The 26,197-nt window shown below is 33.3% G+C and overlaps 1 protein-coding gene and 1 long non-coding RNA gene across 15 annotated transcripts in view; one reads left to right on the top strand and one right to left on the bottom strand.

Moving 5' to 3' along the window:
* The window catches only part of CSMD1 (CUB and Sushi multiple domains 1), a 1,157,973-nt gene that overhangs the window by 828,557 nt on the left and 303,219 nt on the right, over positions 1-26,197 (top strand). For all 14 annotated transcript variants that reach the window (XM_083828025.1, XM_083828026.1, XM_083828024.1 and 11 more), the window contains 2 exons: positions 8,753-8,856; positions 14,566-14,678. In XM_083828025.1, the coding sequence (XP_083684151.1) occupies positions 8,753-8,856; positions 14,566-14,678 (217 nt within the window). The remainder of the gene's footprint in view (positions 1-8,752; positions 8,857-14,565; positions 14,679-26,197) is intronic.
* LOC310896118 overlaps positions 1-26,197 on the bottom strand; it is a 254,818-nt gene that overhangs the window by 29,312 nt on the left and 199,309 nt on the right. The gene's annotated exons all lie outside the window — the stretch shown is intronic.

Raw genomic sequence — 26,197 nt, 5'->3', positions numbered from 1 at the left:
TCACATTTTGTTTTTTACATGAAGTTTAAGTTAGGAAAGTTGAACACTCAGAAAGCTCTTGAGGAATTATACTGTTCAATAAGTAATTTTCAAGGACCTGAAATGAATTGCCTGAGGTACTACACCATAGTAGTAGAGCCAAGATCTCTCAACATTGCTAACTAGAATTCTGTCTAGAGAATGATTTGTTTATAGAAATGGATGTGAACCTTTGATATGTAGCCACTTCTTCACATAGCACTTTTGTGTTTTATCAAGCTGCTTATCCACTTTGTATTCATTCATAAAATTAACTTATTCTTTAAAAATTATAGGAAGTAAGGAAACAGTCAAAGGAGGTAAACTAAGTCATGTATCTCATGTTTAGATTTCTGAGCTCGAATAATTAACTTGCAATGAGTGGCTCCTTTAATGAGTAAAATTCTCAACCCTTATTTATATTGGAGTTATATGTAGTGATTCATTTAGTCGATATACAGTCTGTTTTTAGCAAAAGCTAAATGGAAGGCTTTTTGTTTGTTTGTTTGTTTTCAATTTAGGGAATAGTAATTTTAGACCTTTTTTGAACAAAAGATCTGAAAGCATTTCTTTAGCTTTTATCATTGCTATGTCTTTTCCTTAATTGGAAGCTGATCAGTATTTCAGAAAAACAGGTTTTAAAATGTTTTGAAAAAGATCTGCAAATATATAAACATAGTTGGAATTATTCTTCAGGAGGGGTAATGAAAGGTAGTAGTGAATGAATGCTTTTTGTTGTCTTTTTCATTGTTTTGTTAAAAAGAAAAGAATAAGAAAAAATTACACATTATAATAGTGTATAGTGTTTCTTTAAAGCTTATGCCTTCGTATTTGTTTCCTACTGATATTTTGACAGTTGGAGCAGCAGCGGGAGCAAAAATGAAAGCCATATATTTGGCATTTTCCTCTGGCAGAAAATGAAAAACATAAGAAATATCAGAGAATTGTGTTTAAAATAGTCCAACAGTTACAAATTTCACCCTTTTAGAGAGAATGTATGAATGTTTGCCTCTTCTCGCAATATTGCTTTTTATTGTTTTACTTCTGATTTTCTCTTTTGGACTTAAACTGATTGATAACTTATTAAAAATACGGCTCGTAAATTTGTGAAACATTAGTTGTGCTTTGGTATTTGCCTTTAAAATTAACTTAATGTTTTATATGCCCCTGTGCATTTATAAATGACAGTGCATTTGCGTACATATAAAACAAACAAAAAAGAGAATAAGAAAAACATCTTAATGGTTAAGATAGTAAAATGAAACTGTTGACGTGAAATCTCAATGCTGTTGATGAAGATTCAAGTCCGACTTGTCAACAAGCTTCTTACCTGACTGACAACAGATTGTGACAGCTGTTTTTGTTATGAAATCATCATCACCTATTTTTTGTGCATTTCACTCTAGAAAACAAACAAATCTGTTTATTAATGTGCATATTCCTTTACTATGGTTATATTCAAATTACTTAAAAACACAAATTACATGCAGAAAATTCATAGACCTAATTCTACATAATCGGTAGATACTAGTAGAAATGATATTTCAAAGTAATATTAAGAATGTTATACCTCTAATTTTTTTGCAGTACATTCTTTATTTCTTTCTAATTATAGATTCCAGCTTCTCATATCCGTTTTTCCACAGAATACAGATTATCGGAAAGGTCTTCCATAGAGGACTGTTGTAAGATCAATGCCTTGATCTCTTCTTAAGATTTACTCCACAAACAAAATGAACTGATGTTCTTAAAAATTATTACTATTATCTTCTTTCAAGATCTCAAATTATCATACTTTAAATAACTTGCTGACGGTTTTCTGACTGTTGTTTCTTGCAATGATACTCAGGTTAGAGAATGAAAAGAGATGTGGAAAAAGATATTAAACTGTATTTAATTACATGAGAAATGTGTGGGGTAGGCAGCTGATAATTCTCATTGTAAAACAAATTGAAAATATTTTTTTAATTCTTGTGGCTATACTTTTATTTCTTCTTTCTTTTTAGAAAAACATCAGCACCCTTTATTTTATACTACCACTATTATTTGATTTAATATTGCTCTTACTTACTTTTTATCTTTAATTTCCACCAGGTGTGGCTGTTAGGATCACTTTCAAGTCATTAACAGTTGCTAAAAGAAAACTAAATTCCTAAAGATCATAATATCAGTATTGGAAAATGTACCACTTTTTATAATTACTTTTTAAGTAACTCTAACTGTTGAATAAAAAGTGCTGCAGAACCGTCAACATTTCTTCAAACTAAAAAAAAAAAAAAAAAAAAAAAGGAATGAGACTAATATTTTTAGTAAATTTGCTGTTACTCAGGAAAAAAATTGAATGAAGATTTTACAGGACAGACAAATTTGGGGGCTTGAGCTTTATTTTGTCTCTTTGGAGACAGCCTCATTCAGTCTGGGAGTTGTGAGTTATTAATTGCAGATGTTTTATTTACCTGTACCAAATTAGGAGTAATACTGTTCTAAGTAATTATTTGCTTTTTAAGGTCTCTGAGGTAAAAGAAAGAAATGGTTTGAAAAAAAAAAATGTTTTGCTGTCTGATACACTTTCCAAAATTCAGTTGTTCAATATCAAGAGTATCAGCTACTCTTTCATTTCACTAGTTTAAAAGGAAGATTTTTTGGTCATCCTATATCTAAAAATAACTTATATTTTCTAAATGAATAACAGTTTATATTTATATATATACACATGAATTTAAGTTAACTTCACTGAAACTCAAGCAAAGTCCTCAGTAGGATGAAGATCTGAGTGGATAAAATGTATATGACCTTTCATGGCTTAAAATTATACTGAATTATCTTTACTATTTGTAGATAGTCTGCTGTTTTCCAGTTTAAATTCATTTTATGTCGAACTTGGGGAGCTCTTGCTAACTAAAATTTGCTTATCTGGATGCAAAAATTGCTATCAGTGGTACTGTATGTGCACCCATGCTTTGTATATGGGCACAGGCATATATGCCTTCAGGTACAACTAAGGTTGTTTATATCCATTTACACTGCTAGTATATGTCTTATACCAGGTACTGGTATAGCTTGGCCAGTCTGACTAGTGAGGGAGATTTAGATAGAATAGTGAAAATAAATAGGATTATTTTTTTTTAATGTGAGAATAAATCTTTTTTTTTTTCCTTTTTTTTTTTTCAACCTGATAGGCTGTTTTAAATGTGTTTTTTTTTTTTTTTTTCTCAGTTTTTCAATTCTTGATTTTTTTACATGGATTAATAATACTTTAATTCAGTACATGATTTCATGGATTAGTCAAACAGTTGAACCTATAATCACATCTATTCTACCACTAAATTGGTTTGGGTTTTTGATCCATCTTTTATATATATATGTATACTAGTACCATACGGTACTAGTATAGAGAGGGAACTATAGGGCAACATGTAATGCAGAAACAAGCTTGGAGTATGCACGCATCAATTTCACACTGTTTAGTGGATAATGTTAACAAAGATGATGGTTATTGGGGATTAGAATCAGGTTCTAATTAAGACAACACTTTGTTCTCTGCAAATGCATTCAGTGCTTAGGCTTCCACTTCAGTTACTGACATATGGGGAAGTAAATAGAGCAGATATTTAGTGGCTAGTGGCAGGAGGGCTATAGAGGATCCATTAACTGAGTGGGCCAGATCTCAACTGTGAACACCTGAAATGCTGAAAAAATCCTATTAACTTAATAATGTTGTAGTTTAACTGATTTTTTTGTTTGTTTTACATTTCAGCATTTCTTTATTGTTTTGATTGGTGACTTAAGTGAACTGAAACCCAGTTATATATATTTTTTTTTTTTGCAAAAAGAGATGCCTGAAAACTGTATTTATAATAAATTCTCATTGTTCCCATTATTTAAAAATACTACGTATTCATATACTCCTGAGAAGAGACTGAGAAATGGTATTGCCTTCTTTAAGAATCTTTGCTGAAAATGCTATTACCATTGTGTTTAAAAAAAATCCATCATTTGTCAGAAAATGTTCCCATATATTAATTTTTGATGCCATGGTCTCAGTATTGTAATCATATTTTTGTAAGGCATTCCTCTGTGCTTATAACTTGTACCTCAAGATAGTGCTTATTCTCTAGTCACACTAATATGACATGGACATTTATTTACTTATTTATTTATTTTTGACAAGGCGAAAAGGAGGTCTCTAGTTCTAATTTAAATATCAAGAGAATTTGTACATAAGAGCTACATAGTTTTATTGCTATTTCTAGTCAGTAATCTGTGTTTCCTCTTCTACAGAATTTTGGACATAGTCACAGTAATTCTTAAGACTTCATGTCATAGCACACTAGGCTAGGGAAACAGCACATATTTGAATGTTTTAAGGAGTACTGGATCCACGTGCATATTCTGTAATGCCGGTGTCATCCTTTGACATTGCTTCTGTATTATGCTGTTCTTTAAATGAAATAGATGTTCAAAACTAGCTAACTATAGTTTAAATGTCTGACTCTTTTCTTGAAATGTTAAAAAGGTTCAATAATCTGAAATAATAGTTGTATTTCCATGTTTGTGTCTGTAGTAATGGCTTCTTTTGCTTCCAAATCCCTTTGAGTGTGGGGTGTCTGCAAAATAAATGACTGACAAATACATACACATGATCAAGTTACTTTCAGATTTTACATAGCAGCAGGTAGAAGATGTAAAATATCTGTTATACACTATTATTTTTGAATCTAATATATCAACAAAGTGGAGTAACCTGTAAAAGTTGCAAATAGCTTTGCATTTTGTATTTACAATTTTAAAACTTCAATTTAAAGATCCTCTTTTTTTTTTTTTCCTGTTGACCATATTTTTTTACTGTTGTTTTACTGAGGCAACAAATTCTCACTTAATTTTCTATCTTCAAGAGGAGCTCAATTAAGGAAGCCCTGGTTCTTATTTGCATCTTAAAACAAAACTTTGCTTTGCTTTCACTTTTTACTTCCTCTTTACTATATTGCTTACATTAATTTTGAACATACTTAAAAGATAACAAAATGTCTTATTAGCAGTGCATAATAAGTCTTATTAAGAAGTGCAAAATGTCTTATTAACACGTACACCTAGGCATTTTGGAAATGTCACCTTGTAGTGTTCCCTACTGCTTCTTCCAGGAAGAATGCACTTAATGAATTTTCTGTTAGGACAGCTCTGGCACTGTCTTTTCCCCATTACTTGCTATAGTAATTATGCTAGCAGAAGTGCAGGGCTGGCTAGTATAAAGAAAATGCCTATAAGGAAAAAGTAATTATGACAGGAAATTCACTTGCAGAGCTTCCATCAGACACCTCTGTAGGTGTCTCATATTTATACACTTTTTTATTTCACAGTCTGTTTATCTAATCATAAGCAATCATTCTGAATTGTTTATAAGGGAATTTTGTCTCATACATTTCAGAAAACAAACAGGATTTTATTTATTTATTTATTTATTTATTTATTTATTTATTTATTTATTTATTTATGTAAGAGATACAGTTGATCATCCAGAAACTAATATAAAAGGTTTGGAAGTAATTTTTGTGTTTCCAATTTTTTCTTAATGAAAATAGATTATTTTCTTTATTTTAATTATTTCAGAGTAAACATATTTAATGATGACAATCTGATGATCATCACATTATAAATACTTTAAAAAACCACACAAAGCAAAACAACAGTAACCTTGGAGAAGTGTCTCAGAGGTGCCTTTTTTCGATATAACGATACGTGGTTAAATAATATTGATAGTTGTATTGTTCTTGTTTATGATGATTCAATCCTTTTAAGTTTTTCCCATGCTGTAGTCATATCCACATCCACACAAAACTGCCTTACATCATTTCTCAAAAGGAAAGAGAAAAAACATCCTCCCCCATATCTAACAAATCTTAAGTATTCCTCTGAGGATTCAGAGTTTTATCTACTGAGGAACTCATTTTATGTAAATATATCTACGTAAGCATTAGTCTGCCGTAGTCATCCAAACTCCCCATATAGTCAATGAAAAGGGCAACTGTAAATGGCAGTTTGGTCTATGTTAAGACAGGTAATGTGAATTATGTTCTGTCACCATTTTCTCTCTACTGACTGGGGAAGGAGCCATTAGACCAGGTGCTTAGTGTTTGCATGGTGAAATTTAGGTTTTGTGAATCAGATCAAAGGAATTTAACATAGATCTCTTAACTCTTGATCACCTGAATGTTTCAAATACATTCTGTGTGTTAGCACAGAACAACAATTAGCAGAAAAGTGAAGTTGCAAGTTAGATACTATCTAATAAAATCTTGTTATTTCTTCACAAACAATAAATTTCCCATATAGCAACTTTTCTTGTGATACTTCCTTTATTCTTAACCAGATTTTAAAATATTTTATTCATGGTTTATGTCCAATTTCTTGTTTGTACCTTATTTTATTATTAGAGATGAACATTCATGTTTGTTTTTAAATTGCAATATAAAAGAATTTGAGTCTAACCAAATGGAGCATATTTAAATACTACATTACCATATTTTCTAGTGGAATGTACTGTCAGTTTTTTGGTCCACATAAAATAAATATTACATTAAAGGAGATGGTTTTATATGCATAGTTATTTTTATTACCAGAAACAACTCTGCTTTTATGCTTCTGTGTATTCTCTTTGCCTTTCTGTGTCTTCATTAGTTGTGATTTAGAAATGAAATATTGCATGTTATAATCCAGGAATATTAGAAGATACATCAGGAGCAGGTGAACATGTGTATTATTTAATCTACAGCATATTGCCTGATTTTTTTTGTTGAAATATAAAGTAGATAATGAAGAACACTATTTCAAAATCTGGCAGGTCTACCATATTTATTGTAAAGGACCTGTGTTTGATCACAAAACATAAACTTGGATATTTTGTCAAAATAATTATACCTATATTTGTTATTCATAGCTATACATATCCTAGGACTTTAAACCACTCTCTATTATGTTTTCTTTTTAATAATTCTCTCATAAAATGTCCATTTTAAAACTTAAAAGGTTTTTCATCCTGGAATCAATTTTAGCATACATTTAAAAACATCAACAAAAATAAGAGATAGCAAAGCAAGGTATGAAAAGTATGACATTAATTTGTAGAAAGAAGCAACATATTCTCTAAGATCATTTTATTAAAAACACGTTTTTCTTTGCATTAAAAACTGAAGCAACATTATTCAAGGCTCATGTACTCTAGCAGTGTAAGTTCCTTCTGAAGTTGGTAGTTGAAGTCCTTTTCCTGTTCTAGCAGACAGAAATGAGATATGTTAGTTTTCTCTTTTAATATTGAGAAAATCTAAACAAGTAGCTTGTCTTGGATGCTTATTTTTTACAGCGCTAGAACTTGGATAAGATGAATTCTGCCATGTAGATTACAGAGATAAATGGAAGGGAAACCATTGGCTTTTGATATGCTGCTGCTGAAATAGCAGTATAGTACAGCTGATGCAAAAAACAAACAAACAAAAAAAAGTTAATTGTATACTCTTACAATGGCTGGAATCGTGTGAGTGTCTGTCCAAAAGCATCTGCCAAATTTAGTATAAACATAAAAATGAATAATTTTGTAGAAAATCACCATGACTATCTGTGCTTTCACATCAAGGTTTCTGTTTCCTAGTCTTCGCAGGCACAGAGGTGAGGTTCACTGGTTGGTAGTTCTCCAGATCCTCCTTTCTACCCTATTAAGAAATGGGAGTGATGTTTCCCTTTTTCCAGTCACCAGAGACTTCACCTGACTGGCCTGACTTTTCAATGGAGAGAGGCTTGGCAACTACTTTAGACGGTTCCCTCAGGACCCTGGGGTGCATGTCATTAGGCCCCATAGACTTGTACCTGTTCAGTTTCATCAGGTGGTCTCGAACCTGCTCTTTGTTTACAGAAGGAGGGATTTTGCTCCCCCAGCCCTCACCTAGAGGTTCAGGGATTTGTGAGATTTGGGAAGCCTCACTGGCAATGAAGACTGAGGCAAAGAAGTAGATATGAACATAGATACAAACATGAAACCTACAACCACAAGTCACCAATGTGTAACTCTAAAAAGTGCATTTCACAGAAGTGTTCTTTTTGTACAAAACTCAATTAACTTTCTTACCTTATCTTAAAAAAAATGAGACTAAGTAAATTATAAATATTTTTTTTCAAACTATTCTTGGGGATATATTTTTAATTTTCTGGGCAATTCATGAATAGGTATTTAGTGAAATCATAATTTAGTTTTATTAATTTTTGTAAGGAAATTTCTGCTTTTGAATTTCTGGGCACCGGTCTCCTCCACCTTCTTATGAACTGATTGTTCATACTTGCAATCTTGTCACTGTGTAATTCAACTGAAGAAAAAAATATTCATGTTTTAACTTCATCTACTTACTGATTTTTGTATTTTAATGAATTATACGGTAAAGTTTTTGATAATGTTTATAATAACTTTTTAATAATAAGAATGATTGTCACCACTCAGTGGTGATGGGCAACTTTAGTATTTGATGACTCTAAAAGATTATGACAAGGACTTCCCTCTTGGTATGACAAAAACCAGAAGTTTCTTCACTTCTTTTTCTAAATGTCTTTCTGAAATCAAATAAGACTAACTGAAATCAGTAGGAGTGCTTTCAAGCTTTACTTATGATAGTCAAATAATTTGTCTTAAGACTAGAACAGATCATATAACCTGTGATTATGTTTTGAAATAATTTTCATTTCATTGTAATAGGTCATAAAGCTTGCTTTTGAAGAGTTTGAACTGGAAAGAGGATATGATACCCTCACTGTTGGAGATGCTGGGAAAGTTGGTGATACCAGGACAGTCTTGTATGTGTAAGTACAGAACTTCAACAGTTTTCCTTGGGAATTTGTTGTTATATGTTGCTCATTCTGTATTATGAGATGTAGAATCATAGAATGGCTTGGGTTAGAAGGGACCTTAAAGGTCATCTAATTCCAACCCCCCTGCCATGGGACGCCTCCCACTAGACCAGGTTGCTGAAAACCCCATCCCACGTGGCCTTAAACACTTACACAACTTCTCTGGACAACCCATAGCAGTTCCTCACCACCCTCATAATAAAGAACTTCTTCCTAATGTCTGATCTAAGTCTCCTCTCTTTTAGTTTAGAGCCATTACCCCTCGTCCTATTGTTACCTATGTCAGGGGTGTTAGAACCAGATGATCTTTGAGGTCCCTTCCAACCCAAGCCATTCTATGATTACAGTCCCTGACAAAGAGTCCTTCCCCAGCTTTTCTGCAGGCCCCTCTAGGTATTGGAAGGTTGCTATAAGGATATATATATATATCTGTTTAACTTCATAATTTTAATTTATGTAATATATTTATATAATGTAAGCTAATATAATGCATATTTAATGTAAGCTTTAAATTCAAACACTGTCAAAGAAAATGGTTCATTACAAAATTCCCATCAGACCTTTAGAAATATCATTATGGACAGACCAAAATGTTACAGACCTAATATTAATGACCAAATACTGTAGAGAACTCAAGAGATAGGATTTTTTTAAAGCAAATAAAATTGTTTGCAGTATCTGAATAACTTTAATTGTATATAACAAGTGATTAAAAAAAAGTCTGTAGTAATTCACATATTTGATTATGCTTGAATGAACATTGGAAACTGGCTAATTCAGGACAGTAAACAGGAGCTTTAAAAAAAAGATGGTAAGGAGAAAATTTAGGGAGTTGATAAATAGCTATATAAAAATGATTTGTTCTTGTACAAGCTTTCTATAGTGTCTAAACTCTAAACCATTAGCAATTATCTCATATGTGTAACCTCATAGCTGTGCCAGTGTAACTAGATGGGAATAGGAAGGCATACCCACGTTTAAAAAGGAGAAAAAATAAAAATCAAAGTTTATTGACTATTTAGCTCAAGTTTAATTTCTGGAAGAGATTGGAAAAATAATTAGAAAAAGTGTTTTAAATACATGTAAAATAACACTGAGATGGACAGATTTCAGTTTATTAAAACTATCTAGTTCTAGGATTTATAGTAAACATCTCAGAAAATCTTATCTTCAACAGCTTAATTAATTAATGGAGGACATTCCTGTGCATTTTATGAATTTTAACAATTGCTTCATCTGTAAGTGTAGCTTGTTGAAAAATTAGCAATATTATTTTATGATATATGCATGCTGAGATGGTTAGCTCTAGAAATAGAGTAATAGAACTTACTGAAAATTAATCTAAGTATATTTAAGCTATTAAGTTCTGACTACAGTTGTTTATTATATTTAACAGAGTCTGGCTAGGAACTAATTACTACCCTTAGAGCTAATTCAATAGTGGTAATCATGTATGAGGTCAAGATTATCAATCAAGATTTTTCCTGCCATTGTTTTGTGGTCTTAAGTTCTTGTTAATTAAAATACCACTTTGCTTTAGAAAGTCTGCTTTACTTTGAAATGATTTTCTTTATTTTTTTTTCTTGCAGTATTTCCATTAAAACTTAATTTCCTTTTTGGAACAGTTTCCCTTAAATCATGAATCTTTATATAGATAGATAGATAGATAGATAGATAGATAGATAGATAGATAGATACACACGTATATATGTATAAAAGTTTCCTTCTTTTCCTTGATACAGAGAAGAAATAGCAAACCCTTCTGCTTATGTCAACTGCTTGAATCCACTAACAGTACATGAGAAAGAGACTTTATTTTTTTAAAATAAATTCTGATCTTTTTCTTCTTTTCCAACATAATTTGGAAACTTATTTGGGGCTTGGAAAACAATCATCATTAGTTACTTTTTTTAGCAAACGAATGGAAAACAGATCTTTTTATACATCTCATACACTATTGAATCTGACTTTCTGTTAACTTTTATTTCATATTCCTTAAAAAAAAAAATCTTGTTTCTGAATCATTAAAAATATGTAAAATTTAGGAGAGAAAGAAGGTGTTGTTTTTGTTGCTGTTGGTTTTTTTTTGTTGTTGTTTGTTTGTTTATACTCTCTAGGAGTTTCTCCCTTGATGAAAAAAAAAACTTTGTCTTTATGAAAGCTGGCTTCTCATACCCTCTGAGTCTGTTTAGAGTACTGAGAAGCTTTGACTTCATTAGTTGTATCAATTGCCACAACATTTTTAACTTCTTTCATATAGAGATAATCTATGATTGTGTATTCCCATACTGAATTGTGTTTGGTACTGCCACCCTGTTTGAATGGTGTCCAAGTCTCCGTTCCTGAGCTTGCTAAACTGTCTTCAGATGGTTATGGACTGAGACAAACTAAATCTGCAACGGCATGTATTGTCAGATGCATCAGCATTATTATAATAATAGTCTACCCTATTTTGCCATCCTCCTAGTTGAAGAAAGTAGTCCTATGTATAGAGCTATTCTTAGGAACACCCTAATAAAATACAACTTTAAACAAGACAAAACCATTCTGGTCTTTATTGATTTCTGCCCTTTTTTTTCTTTCCTGTTCGTAGTCCAGGATTCACAGATTATGAGGAAATAAGTAATGCGAAAAGTTTATTCAATTAAGGTTTTAGTATCTATACATTGTTTTATTGCTTTCCCTCTTTTTGTACAAGAGCCTTCTTTTTATCCCAATTTTGGAACAAAAAGTTAATTTCTTAATACCCTTCAGAAGAATGGGTAAGATTCTTTAAGCATTCAGAAGAAAGGGACTTAAAGAAGGAAGGGTGTATTTCAGTAAATCTGAGTAATGTAACAAAATATGTTAGATATGAGTTGTACACCTCCTTGTTCACAGCCTTTCTGGATGGGATTCTAGGTTTAAGACAGAGGGGATTTCCAATAGCTTGCCTCACTCTTCAGTTCTTACCTTGCCTTCTGTTTAGCCTCTCCGCTTTTCTTATGTCTCTGCTTCTAAATTGCAATAATATTGACATCTGGTCAGTGGTGTTTAAATATTTTTTTGGAGGATGATTTTAAATATGAGTTTATGTTCACTTTTCAACTTTTTTCTTTAGAAATTCTGCAGCTGGGCCACCTTCTTTCAGTTTGCACAGTATTATTTTACTTATCGTGTGTATTATTTTTTTTATCATAGTCAAGGCTGAGAGTTGGATGACAGACAGAGGTTGCAGTATGTGACTCATTTGAGCAAAATAGTCTGCTGAAACAAAAGGGATTAAGTCATTGTTAATTCATTACATCAACTACAGTTGCTGCCGTACTTCTGGTTCCTATACCAAAAGCTTTCAATACATAAAACTTTACCTGGAGCACAATACAGATGTTCACTTGTGGTTTTTGGTTTGTTTGTTTCTGCATCTGATATCAGCTTTGACAGAGATATTCTACTACACTTTTCAAGTTTGAATTTTGCCTCTACCTTTTAAAAAAATTTATCACCAAGATCTGAACAGTTGTTCATATGCAGTATTTATAACCTGATTGCATGTGGTAGGCATTTTTCACTATTAAGAGATGAAGTAATCCATAAGGATTTTGGTTTTCTTAATCATTTCATTGAAACTCATCTTTTTGCATTAAGATGGCCATGCCTCCACCACTGTGAGGGTGGTGAGGCACTGGAACAGGTTGCCCAGAGAAGCTGTGGATGCCCCATCTCTGGAGGTGTTCAAGACCAGGTTGGATGAGGCCCTGGGCAGCCTGGTCTAGTGGAAGGTATCCCTGCCCATGGCAGGGGGGTTGGAACTAGGTAATCTAGGTCTGTTCAGCCCTGAGAAAAGAAGACTGAGGGGGGATCTTATCAATGTTTATAAATACCTTAAGTATATATAACCTCTATCTATTAACCTCTTTTCAGTGGTTTGTGGGGACAGGACAAGGGGTAATGGCCACAAAATGGAGCACAGGAAGTTCCGCACCAACATGCGAAAGAACTTCTTCACGGTGAGGGTGATGGAGCACTGGAACAGGCTGCTCAGGGAGGTTGTGGAGTCTCCTTCTCTGGAGATATTCAAGGCCCATCTGGATGCCTACCTGGGCAGTCTGCTCTAGGGAACCTGCTTTGGCAGGGGGGTTGGACCCAATGATCTCTTGAGCTCCTTTCCAACCCCTACAATTCTGTGATTCTGTGATCTTTAAGGTCTCTTCCAACCTAGAATCATAGAATCATTCCAGCTGGAAAAGACCTCTAAGATCATCTAGTCCAAACTTTAACCAAGCACTGAAGTCCACCAGTATACCATACCACTAAGTTCTACATCTGCACGTTTCATGAAGACCTCCAGGGCTGGTGACTCAACCACTTCCCTGGGCAGCCTACTCTGATGCCACACAACCCTTTCAGTAAAGAATTTTCTCCTAATTTCCAACCTGAATCTCCCCTGGCACAACTTGAGGCCATTTCCCCTTGTCTTATCACCTGGTGCTTGAGAGAAAACCCAGTCCCCACCTTGCCTCCTTTAAGGTAATTGCACAGTGTGATAAGTTCTCCCCAAGCCTCCTTTTCTCTAGGCTAAACAACCCCAGTTCCCTCAACCTCTCCCCATAAGACCAGTTTTTTAGACCCCTCACCATCTTCCTTGCCCTTCTCTGGACATACTCCAGCACTCTTGTAGTGAGGGGCCCCAAAACAATCTCAGTATTCAAGGTGCAGCCTCACCAGAGCTGAGCACAGGAGGACAATCATTTCCCTAGTCCTGCTGGCCATGCTATTTCTGATACATGCCAGGATGCCGTTGGCTTTCTTGGCCACCTGAGCGTAATGCTGGCTCATATTCAACTGGCTATTGACCAATACCTCCAAGTCCCTTTCCTCCAGGCAGCTTTCCAGACACTCTGCCCCAAGCCTGTAGCATTGCATGGGGTTGTTTTGCCCCAGGAGCAGACCTGGCACTTAGCCTTGTTGAATTTCATACAGTTGGCCTTGACCCATCGGTCCAGCCTATACAGATCCTTCTGCAGAGCCCTCCTAGCCTCGAGCAGATTAACAACCTAAGTCTTTATGTGATTCTGTGTCAGAACTGTAGGTGTATACAGATTATCACTGATAAATTCTTTAAGTTTTATGGTGTGATTCACCATCTTGTCTGCTATATGTTGCATTGAAACATATATACCTGTACATACCTATCACCATTGTCATATGAGAAATAGCATTTTCCATTTAAATTTAAGAAATCATTATATGCTATTTGAATTTGATCAAATTGGTTTTAGCAAGTTCTCGTGGACACGTGCTCTGTAAGGCAGGCAAACTAACTTCCCTTATTTTTAAAAAGCATGGAAAAAAAACAAAAAACAATACAAATCTAAACAAGTGAACACAATTTATCTCACACAGTCCTTCACTTCTCTAATAGCTAATTACTTAATGAAATATTTAGGTTTCTTAGTTTTATTAAAAGTGTTTAATCATTGTTAATTCAAATAGTCATTTTTTCTAAGACTTCATATTGTTCTAATCTGCATAGAACAGCTAATTTTATCATAAAATAACTGATCAGTACATGAGAGTGATATATTGTGAACAGGCCTAAATATTATATTTTAAATACGTTATTTATTTATTTGTAATATATGCCTCAGTAAATGACTTTGCAATGTGTCCTACATGCAGCCTCACTGGATCTAGTGTTCCTGATCTTATTGTAAGCATGAGCAACCAGATGTGGCTTCATTTACAATCTGATGACAGCATTGGCTCACCAGGATTCAAAGCTGTTTATCAAGGTATGAACGAAAGTAACCGTTTTAAACTTATGTTGTAACTTTCTTCATTACATCCCCCCAAAATCTACTTCAAATATTCATTTAGTCTTTTCACAGATTTACAGTTTTGTTATTGTCTCTGTTCTGTTGTTGATTAATGGATAATGGAGCTAAATGGATTTGCAAATACCCACAGAAAAACTAAAAAGGATCAGAAGTAAAAATGGAATTTAGTGTTCTAATGCTTTTTGCATGAAGGTCAATACAAAATACAGATTTCTATCATCTTTGAAAAATCTAAAATGTTACATGCTGCTAACCTGTGTAATTCTTTATATTAGATACTATTTGAAAAGTATGGTTAGTTTTGACTTTATTCAGGTAGTTACAAAACTGAAGTTTCATGCTTCAGTGAAAATCTTCACAGACCTAAGTCAAAATCAGCATGGAACAAAATCAACAGAACATATATATATGATTGCAGAAAATAAGGAATACTTTAATTTAACAACAACAACAAAAGTGATTTAAAGTGTCCTACCCTCATTTGTGTTTCTTCAGCCTCAAAGAAATTAGAAACTTTTCAAGATAAACATAATTGTTTTTTTATTGATTGTAAGTTTCAAGAGGATACATTTTCAGGTTGATTCATTTGAGTAAAAAATACTTGTTGATATGCATGTATGTATTGAAATGCCTTGAATTTTTTTGTTGCTGATTACACTGTACTCTAATGATGAAAAGAGCAAGAGGGGAAAATGTTTCCCAGTGTCCATCCAGGAAAGCAGAGATGGGGTGTTCACACCAGTATCTTTCTACAGACGGTCTGTCCATTGAAGCAGGTGGTGGTGATGACAGGGTGATATTTTCACCATTCTTTTTCCCCAGTACTATATACTTGTTTCGAACTCAAACTCACCATTGATGGTTTCCGTTCATGGAATTGTTGGCAGTATGCTAATTAGGTCATGTTGTATATTCATAGGTTGTTACATTTTTGTGCTCATATTATTGGATAATAATTATTATATTCTGTAGTGTTTTTTTTTGTTTGTTTTTTTGATGTGAGTTGAAATCTATGAAATAAGTATGAAGAGAAGGAGAAAGAAGGGGTAATACTCACGACAGTGACAATCACTTCTGATGAGAATCCACCAAAAAAACTATTGGGATTTGCAGGTTCATGGCCGTGAGAATAAAAACATTAGAACAACAAGGAAAAAGTACCATCACAGGGGCACACAGAGGGTCTTGAAGAACTGTCACTGTTGCTTAAGTGAAGTGTTACAGAGTTGAGAGAAAAAAACAGATGCAGGCTTGTAACATTACTATGTCTAAGACTTTAAGGTATCACATCATGGTATGATCAAGGATCATGCTGCAACACGTTCAGCATATGCAGTTATACAGCTCAAGTATGTAGTATTGCCTAAGGACAAGGACATACTCTTTTATTTAAGTTAATCCCACCCCTTCTCATTCCTTCTTTCACTATTTCATTTTTTTTACTTGCTTAATTTTTAAGGGCTGTGTTTATTCAAACAATGTATTTTCTTTATAGAATCAGTTTTTTGAATTCTATAAAGTGGGAAGTGTGAGTATATAGTGGAAAGAAAGTACTGGTACAAGTTATATGTCTGTCAATTTGCATTTTTTCCTCAACCCAAAATTATGAACTTATCATATCTCTCTGAGAAAAAAAAAATTAAAATTAAAATTGATCTGCTCCGTTATTTTCTGCTATTGTTAGTCTTCCTGAGATTTCTAATCTAAAGACTTTATTTTTGTATATGTATTTGCCTAATTTAAAAAAAATAAATTAATCTTAATTTCCTTTATGGAGTTCAACCTCTAACTCCTGGGGGCTTTTTGAAAACACCTGAAGTATATACACTGTGAAATTTATATTAGTAGTAGCATCCCTATTGTGAAGTATATTTTTATCACTTGGAAAGCCAAAAGCCTTCCAATCTTGTTATAAAACCATTTGTGTGTTTTTGTAGTTTTGGAAATTAGTTCCAGCATTTTAAAATATGAAATGTTTACAATCTCAGAAATACGGGAAATGTCTTATTTCTAGGTAAATTATAACTTCTTGGTTTTACCAATAACTGTATAACCAATGCTCTCATCTCATCACTTTTATTAGAATTTTCTCTCTCTCTCTCTCTCTCTCTCTTTTTTTTTTTTAACCACTGTCAATCCTTATATCTGTCTGTGCTCTCAATGTATCTTCTGCTGTTGGACAAGTGTAAAATCTTAAACCTCTGTCATGTCAAAGGATACCTCAATGATTCTGCTTCCTCTTTAACAGTCAAAAAACCTGTCCAGAAATAGAATCTCATTTTAATGATGGGAAAATTAATGGTTTGTGACGTGTGACCTCAAAGTCACTGTCTTTGTGATTGCAGTTAGCTAAGAAGAAAGCAAACTACAGGCTTTGATGGCTGATAAGTGGTCTGTAGAGGCTAAGTAAAGCGTATGCTTCTTGGAGCCTCTTTTTACCCGTTTGAGTTTTGCTCCGATTAGAACATGACTCCTCCTTTCCTACTATTTTTTTACAATTGATTGGCTGAATTTTGGTTCTGTATCTATCACAGTAAAATCAATTACTTTTAATTATTTAATTTTAATTTTAATTATTTTAATCTTAATTAATATTTTTAATTATTTAATTAATATTTAATTGTTTATATTAATATTTAAATATTAAATATTTAAATGTTTACGTTAATATTTATTTATTTATTTAATATTTACAATATGTCATAGACAGCAGTTTATAGAAAATTGTCATATTAGCGGGGCTTTGTCTCACTTTAACTATGAAATTGGTTATGAAATTTTGATTCTTCTACTCACCCATCCCACGTGAGAACGTGCACCTAAAAATGACATGAAATGACCACCGTAAATTAGATGATATGCTTTACAGATTAACTACAGATATGTGTCATTTAAATGGTAAATTTACTAATGTTTACAGTTTACCTAATGGACTAAGGGAATAACATTTCTTTCCATATGCTTATACCTCTTCTTTGGCTCAACTTCAGAAATATCTTACTGTCAGAAATACGTAGTAGTATAAACAACATGCTATCTGTATTCCTGTTTCTCAGATTTCTCTGAGAGATGCAACTCTACACTAGTTGGATCCACAAGAAAGATTTAAGACATAGATGCTCAGGAAATACTTACTAGTAATATTTTTGAATACAGAAGAATAGTATCACTCTATGCAGTAGAATGTGAGCTATGGAAAGCACAGTTGGCAAAATTAATGTTGAGATTAGTTTGCTAAACTGACAAAACTGATAAACAGCTTCTGAGTTAGAAATATGACAGTCACCTTGATATTTATTCTGTAACGTAATTGTCGTGTATTATAAGGACAAAAGTCATTTTAACTATACATAAGTACATTATTTATAAATAAAATGCAGGATGCTACAAACCACTTTGACTTTGTTGTTAAACTTTATAAACCATACTGGAACCATATTAATTTTACTAAACCAAAAATTACTAACTAATATTAAAAAAAAAAAGGCAACAACAACAACAAAAAATACTGAAGAATATTCTGCACCTAAGGTTACTTTCCTTAAGAAGCTATTTTATAGACAGTATCTGAAAGTCCTTCATTCTCTGTTACAGGTACCTAAACTTCTTAACAGAGTGGTTCGGTAAATTTCTGAAAGAATTCTCTGACGGTATCTACAGTTCCTGTGAAAAGCCCAGGAATTCTTTCTGTCCTAGCAGAAAGGCATGTCGTAATATCATACCTAAGCTTATCAAAGCATCTATACAGACATTCTTTCATGTTCAAACATTTCTTAATACAAATCCAAACAATTTGCCTGTTATGTAGATGAGATAGACAAAGCCATTGACATGCATATCCAGGCCAGGGCATATCATGTTATGCCTTGCAACAATATCACACAATGATGTCAAGTCAAGAAGTTGGTTGGCTCTGTGCACCTTCCTGATAACACCTAGGTCTCAGCCAAAAAAAGGAACTATAAGGTGAAAACTGTGCCTGAGTTTGACATATTTCACTTATGTCACGTGTGCCATAACTACAAATAGGTGCTCTATGTCTGGTAAGGTCGAGGGTGGATTGTGCAGCAGGCTGATCATTATACCACTTCCATGATTGTACTCCCATCAACTGTACTACACTGATGCAGAAACGGATGCCACAGTCAGCTTGAACTTTTAGACATAAATGCTTTAGAATTTTATTAAGCTCGGGATTTTTCTCCCGCTCAAGCCTATAAACCTGTCAGCCTGATAAAAATATTTTACCTTTTGACTTCCAGACTTTATGATAACATGTATAACAACATCTGCTGTTTAGAACTCACTTTTTATTCACGCCTTCACATGACTATGAAATAATGAAGTTACTTTATTTGCCTATCCTTTAGTTCCATCAGAGCATTATAAAACGAATCTGGTGACCCAATGATATAATCCTGAGCATTTTAGATAATTTGACGTTATTAAGATATCTGATTTCAGGAAGTATATCAGCCCCTGCAAGCAGCTGAAAATGTCATGTTTACAACATTAATTTGTATTGATGCTCAACTGAGCAGTAAATCTTTAAGCTCTTCATTATGTTGTTGTTAGGAAGAAGATGCTTCTTTCCTCCTGAGACTAGTAGAAAAATACTTTCAAATACATATTTCAGTTGCTCAGATAAATGCCAGCTGTCTTTTTGTGTACAGCTATAGTACTTAGTAAACCTTAAATCTTATCCATTGTAGGTTTTACAAACACACAACTAGCTTAAATAAAATCTGGATTCTTATAAGTGTCATTGCAGTATCAGTAGTGATATAAATCTGTGTTACCTCTTGGAGGAGTGATAAAACACGCTGAAAGCAATTAACAGAATTAGGCTTTTTTAGGACTCTCAGAATTAGATGTGCAGTTGGGGAAACATACAGTGTAATGTTTGGAAAGAAAACACCTTATAAGGTATTCAAAAGGTATTCAAGGAAAACTTTGAGCTTCTTAATTTACTGCACATCTTTTCTTAATTTACTCAATTTTTATTTTTATTTTTTTCTAAGATAATTAACAAGCCAGTTTCAAAATAAGTTTTGACAGTGGAGAATATCTTTGCCTGAGCTTTGTACAGTGCTTGGGTGTCAGACAGAACTCACTTTCCTATCTAGAAAAGACATATGAACTTGAGGAATATAACATTATAGTGACACGTTGTAATAGGTTGAGTGTATTGAATTTTTATAGGTTAGCAGGTTATAGCAGGTAAGATCAAATTTCCATCTATGCCACTTTCTTTCCCAACAACAGATGTTTAGTGTAGAACATAAATAGGGGTAAGGCTGTAGCACTGCAGAAGTCTTTCTCTCCCTCTGAAATTAAAGAAATAACAAATAAATAAATAAATAGTGTGAGTATGAATTCTTAAGTTAAATACATTTTATACCTTTTCTTCCCTTTTATACTCATTACATAACTCTGCTTCTAACATCCCGTCTTCATCGTCTTTGACACTTGCCTATGTCTTCTACCAAGTCTTCATATCTTTGTGCTAATTACGCTCCACAGACATACAATCAATATCTCTTATTTGTCTGAATCTGTTTACAGATTATTGTATAGATGTTCAGTTATAATGCTTAAGCAATGTATTAGTAATGTAACCTTGAAAGTAATTCCATCTTTTTTGCTAATAGTGGAGATTCTCAATCTCCTGTAAAAGAATATGTATGCAGGAAAAAGTGTGGTGTGCTGGCTGATATACCTGTGCATTTTGAATTTTGTCATTTTATTGAAGAGTACCTTTTTTAATGTGCTACAATATTTGAGCTTCAGCATTAAAAAAAAAAAAAAAGAAGAAAAAAGACGAAGGATAAATCTAAGTACCCTCAATACTTTACATGTGGCTTAACAGTATACAGCATGTATTCTTTCATAACTATATGACATGACTGTGAATGGGAAGCCTTCCTCTCCCTTCCCCTCGAGACAACAGCTGAGTCTGATTTGACATATGTGCATTCATGTTGTTTCAGTGATAGGCTCAACAAGTTAAAACTTACCAGGAATTGAAAGTCTTTATTTGCCTCTGTGTAAAAATATTACGCATTGCAACAATAACATGTTGTCAGTGAATAAGAGAGAATTGTTGTCTTTTAGTTCAGCCAGTGAAGATTATTCTTTTAGTGAAGCTTCTCTGGAAAGTAGTTTTACATCATAATTAAACACATTCCATGTAGAAAATAGTTCAAACACTTTTATTGTATTGTAGAAAGGAAAATGTTATATAGCTTTTCATTCAGGTTAATTATTCAGTATGCTTGACTTTAACATAAATGTTACTTCCAGATTCTAATTAAAATTTAATTAAAGGTTTACTACAATCAAATTTTAAAAAAACATTAATGTTATATTTTTTGTAAAGGCTAGAAAGCAAAAAAATCTAAAAATAAAGCTGACATTTTCTAAGAAAGAAGATGATGTAAATGAGAGTCAAATGTAAGCATTACCTAATTTTTAGTATTTATTTATTTTATAAATATATGTCTGAGAGCATTGTTCAAACACTTCTTGAACTCCATCAGACTTGGTGCCATGACCACTGCCCTGGGGAACCTGTCCCAGTGCCTGACCACCCTCTCAGTGAAGAACCTTTTCCTGACATCCAGCCTGGACCTCCCCAGTCACGGCTTCATGCCATTCCCTTGGATCTGATTACCGGAGAGTTGGGTTTAGATGGGTCTTTTTCTGTACGATGGGTATGTAGGGAGTCTGAAGTGACTGACTGTGTTTTTGAAAAATAAGTCATAGTCTTCTTAGCAGATATAGCTCATTTAAAAGTTTGATAGAACAACTTCATTATTTTAAGTAAACGGAAATATGCAGTAACTTTATACCACTTAAAACTTCCCCACTTAGCTCACTTTTAAATAGTTGTTTTTGTTATAGAAGATGCCATAGCATTTGCTCCATGACCTTAGCTTTCCACCTACATTACCTGTGATGATAATCCTTTCACTTCTTTACAAGCCAAAATAATTGTAAGAGATTACAAATATGTATAGTGTATTTCAGAACGTGGTGAAATATGCAGAGCATCATGTTAAAATCAACAACTGAGGTTGTTTGTTTGGCGGTCTTAAGCATCCTCCATCATGTATAAAGTTTCTGCAAATGATGGTCTGAAAGAAAGATACATCACAGCTAAACAGCAACAGTTTTTTTTTTTTTTGAGCAATATTATGATAATTTTTATATTATTATTTGATTTTTGTGATAGTTTTCTTTATTTTTTTCACTAGAAGGATCAAGCCCTGAGCCTGTCCTCTATTTAGGAAGTGTTTTGATGCATGACACCTGTGTTCGTGTTTTTAAAATCAACAACTAGATTTCAAATGAGCAGTAAGACAAGCATTCATATTGCTTCCTCAGTGTTGCCACTTATGCTAAGTATTATTTTCCTGTTTATATTACTTTAAGAAATCATCCTTTTTGCAGTGGTAACAAATGAATTGCTTAAATGATATGGTAGCTGACACACTTTTGACTCTATTTTTTTCTCTAACATTTACATTTTCTTTAAGTATATCCTCCTGGAGAAATGTATGAATGTGATATTAAAGGTGATGATAGCTTATCAATGAAGCCAATAAACTTATAAAGAAAACATTGTTTTAGAAATCTTGCTAAATATTTAATTTGCCTCTGTAAAGGAAAATGCAATATTATTGCCATTTACTGAAAAACAGAAGGAAAAAAAAAAGCAATTTCCTTGAGGCAAATATTTATCTGGCACAATAAGAAAAAAAAAATACATCTTTCTAAACCATCAAAACTCGAAATATGAATAAACCACTTTGTATTTATGATGCAAATGTCAAAGTTAATCTTGTGCTCTAGGAGTGCTTTGACTGGCACAAGATTTTCTATATGTATATGCATAGTGTCAGCACTTCAGGGTCACCATAAATAATTATTTTTTGTGAAACAGTACAGAATAGTTTAATAAATAAAAATATATTAAGCCTTCATTCTCATGAGATGCTGGTGAAACATGTTTATTTGACAAATTTCCCTAAAAAGAGAACATACACAAAATCTTGTTTATAGTTAAGTCTTCTTGACATCAAGTTTTAAAAAAGTAAAAATACATATTTATGCATTTATAGATATTTAAACTGCATTTCACGTATTAGTTTTGATGTAATACAAAAAGATTCATTTTTATTTCCTATGTAGAATGTACATTATTACCCTTTGATGGATTACTATTAAAGTCACCATTACCTGCATGTTTATTCTTATTCTGCATCTGTAGAAGTATATATTACTTCTGAAATATATAGTATTTCTGAAAATTAATTACAAAGTTTTCCATAATTTCAAAGGGTTTGATTCTTGTTTCATTTCAAAATTTACCCAACATTCTTCATGCTGTGGTTTTCTTATATGTGTATCAGAATACACTGCACACTCCAGAATGAATTCTGAACATTTTCTGTAAAACTTTAAAATCACTTCAACTTGCATTTATTTTTATTAGAAATAAGGGACATATGAGTTTTTCCTCTTTCTATTTAGTGACAAAAATACCCTGTTAATCATTTGATATAGTAAATATTTTTACTGATCCATAACATAACAATTTTTCCAATTCCACAGCCAACAAACAGAGACTATATACTTTTATCACTGGAAATCTATTTTATATTATATGATACACTAAAATCATACATGGCAATATCAGATAAAGAAAAAGTGCTGATTGGCAGGGTAGCCGTCTGCCATAAAAACAAGCAAACAAACAACCTTTAAAATTGGCTCTTTCATGATAATTTTGTGAGAAATAACCTAGGAAACTGCTGATACCTTGTTTGTTAACTATTTGCTGTATGTTATTAACTCGTATATTGTTAAAAAGAAAAAGAAATGATTTATAAGAAGGAAAACAGCTTCACTTGAACATCCCTTATCATGATGATTTTCTATTATGCAGGCAGGGGTTGGCTCAGAGAGAGGGAATGCACAGAGCCAGACGGAGCCTGACACCACAGCAGGGGCAGGGGACCCCTTACGAGAAGAGGGAATAAACAGGGTTTGTTTGTTTGTTTCCCTAAAGAGCCATAAGAGATGACATGGAGTTTGCTGCAACCCAGAAACTACCTTGAGACTGCACTTGTATTTCTAAATAGAATGTAGCTGGGGGCTGTCTTCTTGTGCTGAGGATATATCCATGTAACATGGTCCTGCAGAGGGGTCTTGTTTACCCACAGACAAATCGTGTGTGTGAGTATGTTTGTATGCCTCTTGGGGTAGGAGAGAGGTTGTTATTTCAGTGTGTTAATGCATGCTGCATTGCAGGCCATGATTCATGTTTTCGTAGCATGAAACTGAAAGTATGTATCACAATTTGGGATGTGATGAGGCATGTCTGAAGATATAAAGCCTGTGGAGTAGTGCTGAGTGACTAGAGTATAGGAATGAAATTCTAATGCAGTGTTGTCCATACAGTCCACTGGGGAGTGGTCCTTAGTGCTTGCTGTCCCCTGAATCATGTCTCAGAGAATGCCGGTAGGCATCATCAGGAAGCATGATAGAGTTTACGAAGTATGGGTGGTTGGAGCTCCAGTGTTCAAGCTCATTCTTGTTCCTCGCTCTATTTAGTAGTAGAGATTTAGGCAGAGTAGCTGGCCTAAGAACAATCTAGGAAGAAAGCACTTGCACAGCAAGGTCACAGTGGGAAGAGAAAGAATGGTGCACCAACTTTTTCTTTCTTTACACATTTCAAAGAATAGCTCTGTGCTGTCTCTATAAAAACTTTGTTTCTTTTGGTGTTTCTTAGCAAAAAATGCTATGTTTTCAGATATTGTTTATTCAATAACAAGTCTACACGTGTAGTATTATATCAGTACCCAGATTACTTAATACCTCTTGTTTAGTTTCCTAAATAGTTTTTCATATTATTAATTTGGGTAACTTTGTTGCAAAATTATTGTTTGTTTTTGTACTTACAGGTATGTTTGTGTGTGTGTGTTTTGTGCGTTAACCTGCTAGGGACAAGGAGAAAGAAGGATTCTCCACTTTTCATTCGAGTAGCCAGATCTGGTGGGACAGTCTTCCCACAGCTGAGATGCAAGCCTTAGGGTCAAAGTGGGGAGAATCGATTTGCTTTGAATCACTGGAGCTGGCAGGCTGGTCTATATGCACAGATGGTGCCTTGACACTCGTCCAGTCCATTATTGCTAGGATGCTGGTGTATGATATCGGTGTGCTTCATGCGAACCTATGCCTGCTCCGGATGCCATCTAGATCCTTGGAGGCCTGGTCCAGTTCACTGTAGACCACCTCCACCAATTCCCAGTATGTTTGTTTTGTAAAAGTGATGCCTTATTAAAGCTATACTGGAATTTAATGCTATGAACTTCATGATATTTTCATAAAATGGATTCATTTTTGCTGTTGTTGAGACCAAATATTTTTGGAATTTCCTGTACATAGGCATTTTTCCATCTTCTAAACTCAACTGAAAGCTTACTATTATCTCATTAAAATCAGTCTGCATTTTTAGGATTTTGTTGAGGCTTTCGATATGCTTCTAAATCTTAGATTTATGGGAAATGCAGACACTTTTTTTTTCATTCAGACACAAAGATACCTATTTGCAAAATACTCTGTCAAAAAAAAAAAAGGTTTGTTTCACTAAAGAGTTGTTTCAAAGTTCTTCAATACTTTATTCTTTCCAAGTCCTTTCACCAGCTGTGTGATTTATCCATTCAGCTCATAAACAGACATTAATTTCACACGTTGACTAAAATTGATTTGACATGCAAACACCTCCACCTGTTACAAAGTCAGCATATCCTCCAGAGCAGCCTTTTTACAATGCTCTCTTGCTTTATTAGCAATTTAGATGAAAGCAGGTTATTATTATTCAAGATAAAATAATGATTTATAAAGATTTATCTTTCTGTGCAATTTAAAAAATGATAGCTCATAATTCAAAATATTGACAAGAACAATTTTAAGCCTTTTTTTGTAATATATTTGTTATATACATGATATTATGTAAAAATAAGACCCATTCAGAGTATTAAATATCTGAATTGCTGAACTAGGTTAACAAAAAGATATAATGACCCCCTAATTTGGTATTGTGTGTGCTTGAATGTTGGTTTTACATCTAAACACTCTTCTGAGTGTATAATATTATTCAGTTTTATTGACCAGAAAATGGATCTTCTAAAGTGTGTAGTCTTGGAATTTTCTGAACATAGCTCATAGAATGAAGATTTCTAAATTTGAAAAGTAATGAACTACATTAAATAGGCTGTTTATGGAGATAAGGCTATAAAGTATATGCTGATCGTAGGTGAAAAACATATTAATGTAGTAACTAACATGGTATAGTTTCAAAAATGAATTAAATTTGGACAGCAGTACAAATGACCTGCACTGGCCACAGTTTCAGTCTGTAATATGATCTTGCAAAAAGAAACAAACAAAAACACATGGCATTTGTA

This window comes from Anser anser (genome assembly GCF_964211835.1).
Source record: "Anser anser genome assembly, chromosome: 3".
NCBI classification, from domain to species: Eukaryota; Metazoa; Chordata; class Aves; order Anseriformes; family Anatidae; genus Anser; species Anser anser.
The sequence above is the reverse complement of the archived record's forward strand: the minus strand, read 5'-3'. Positions and strand labels throughout refer to the sequence as shown.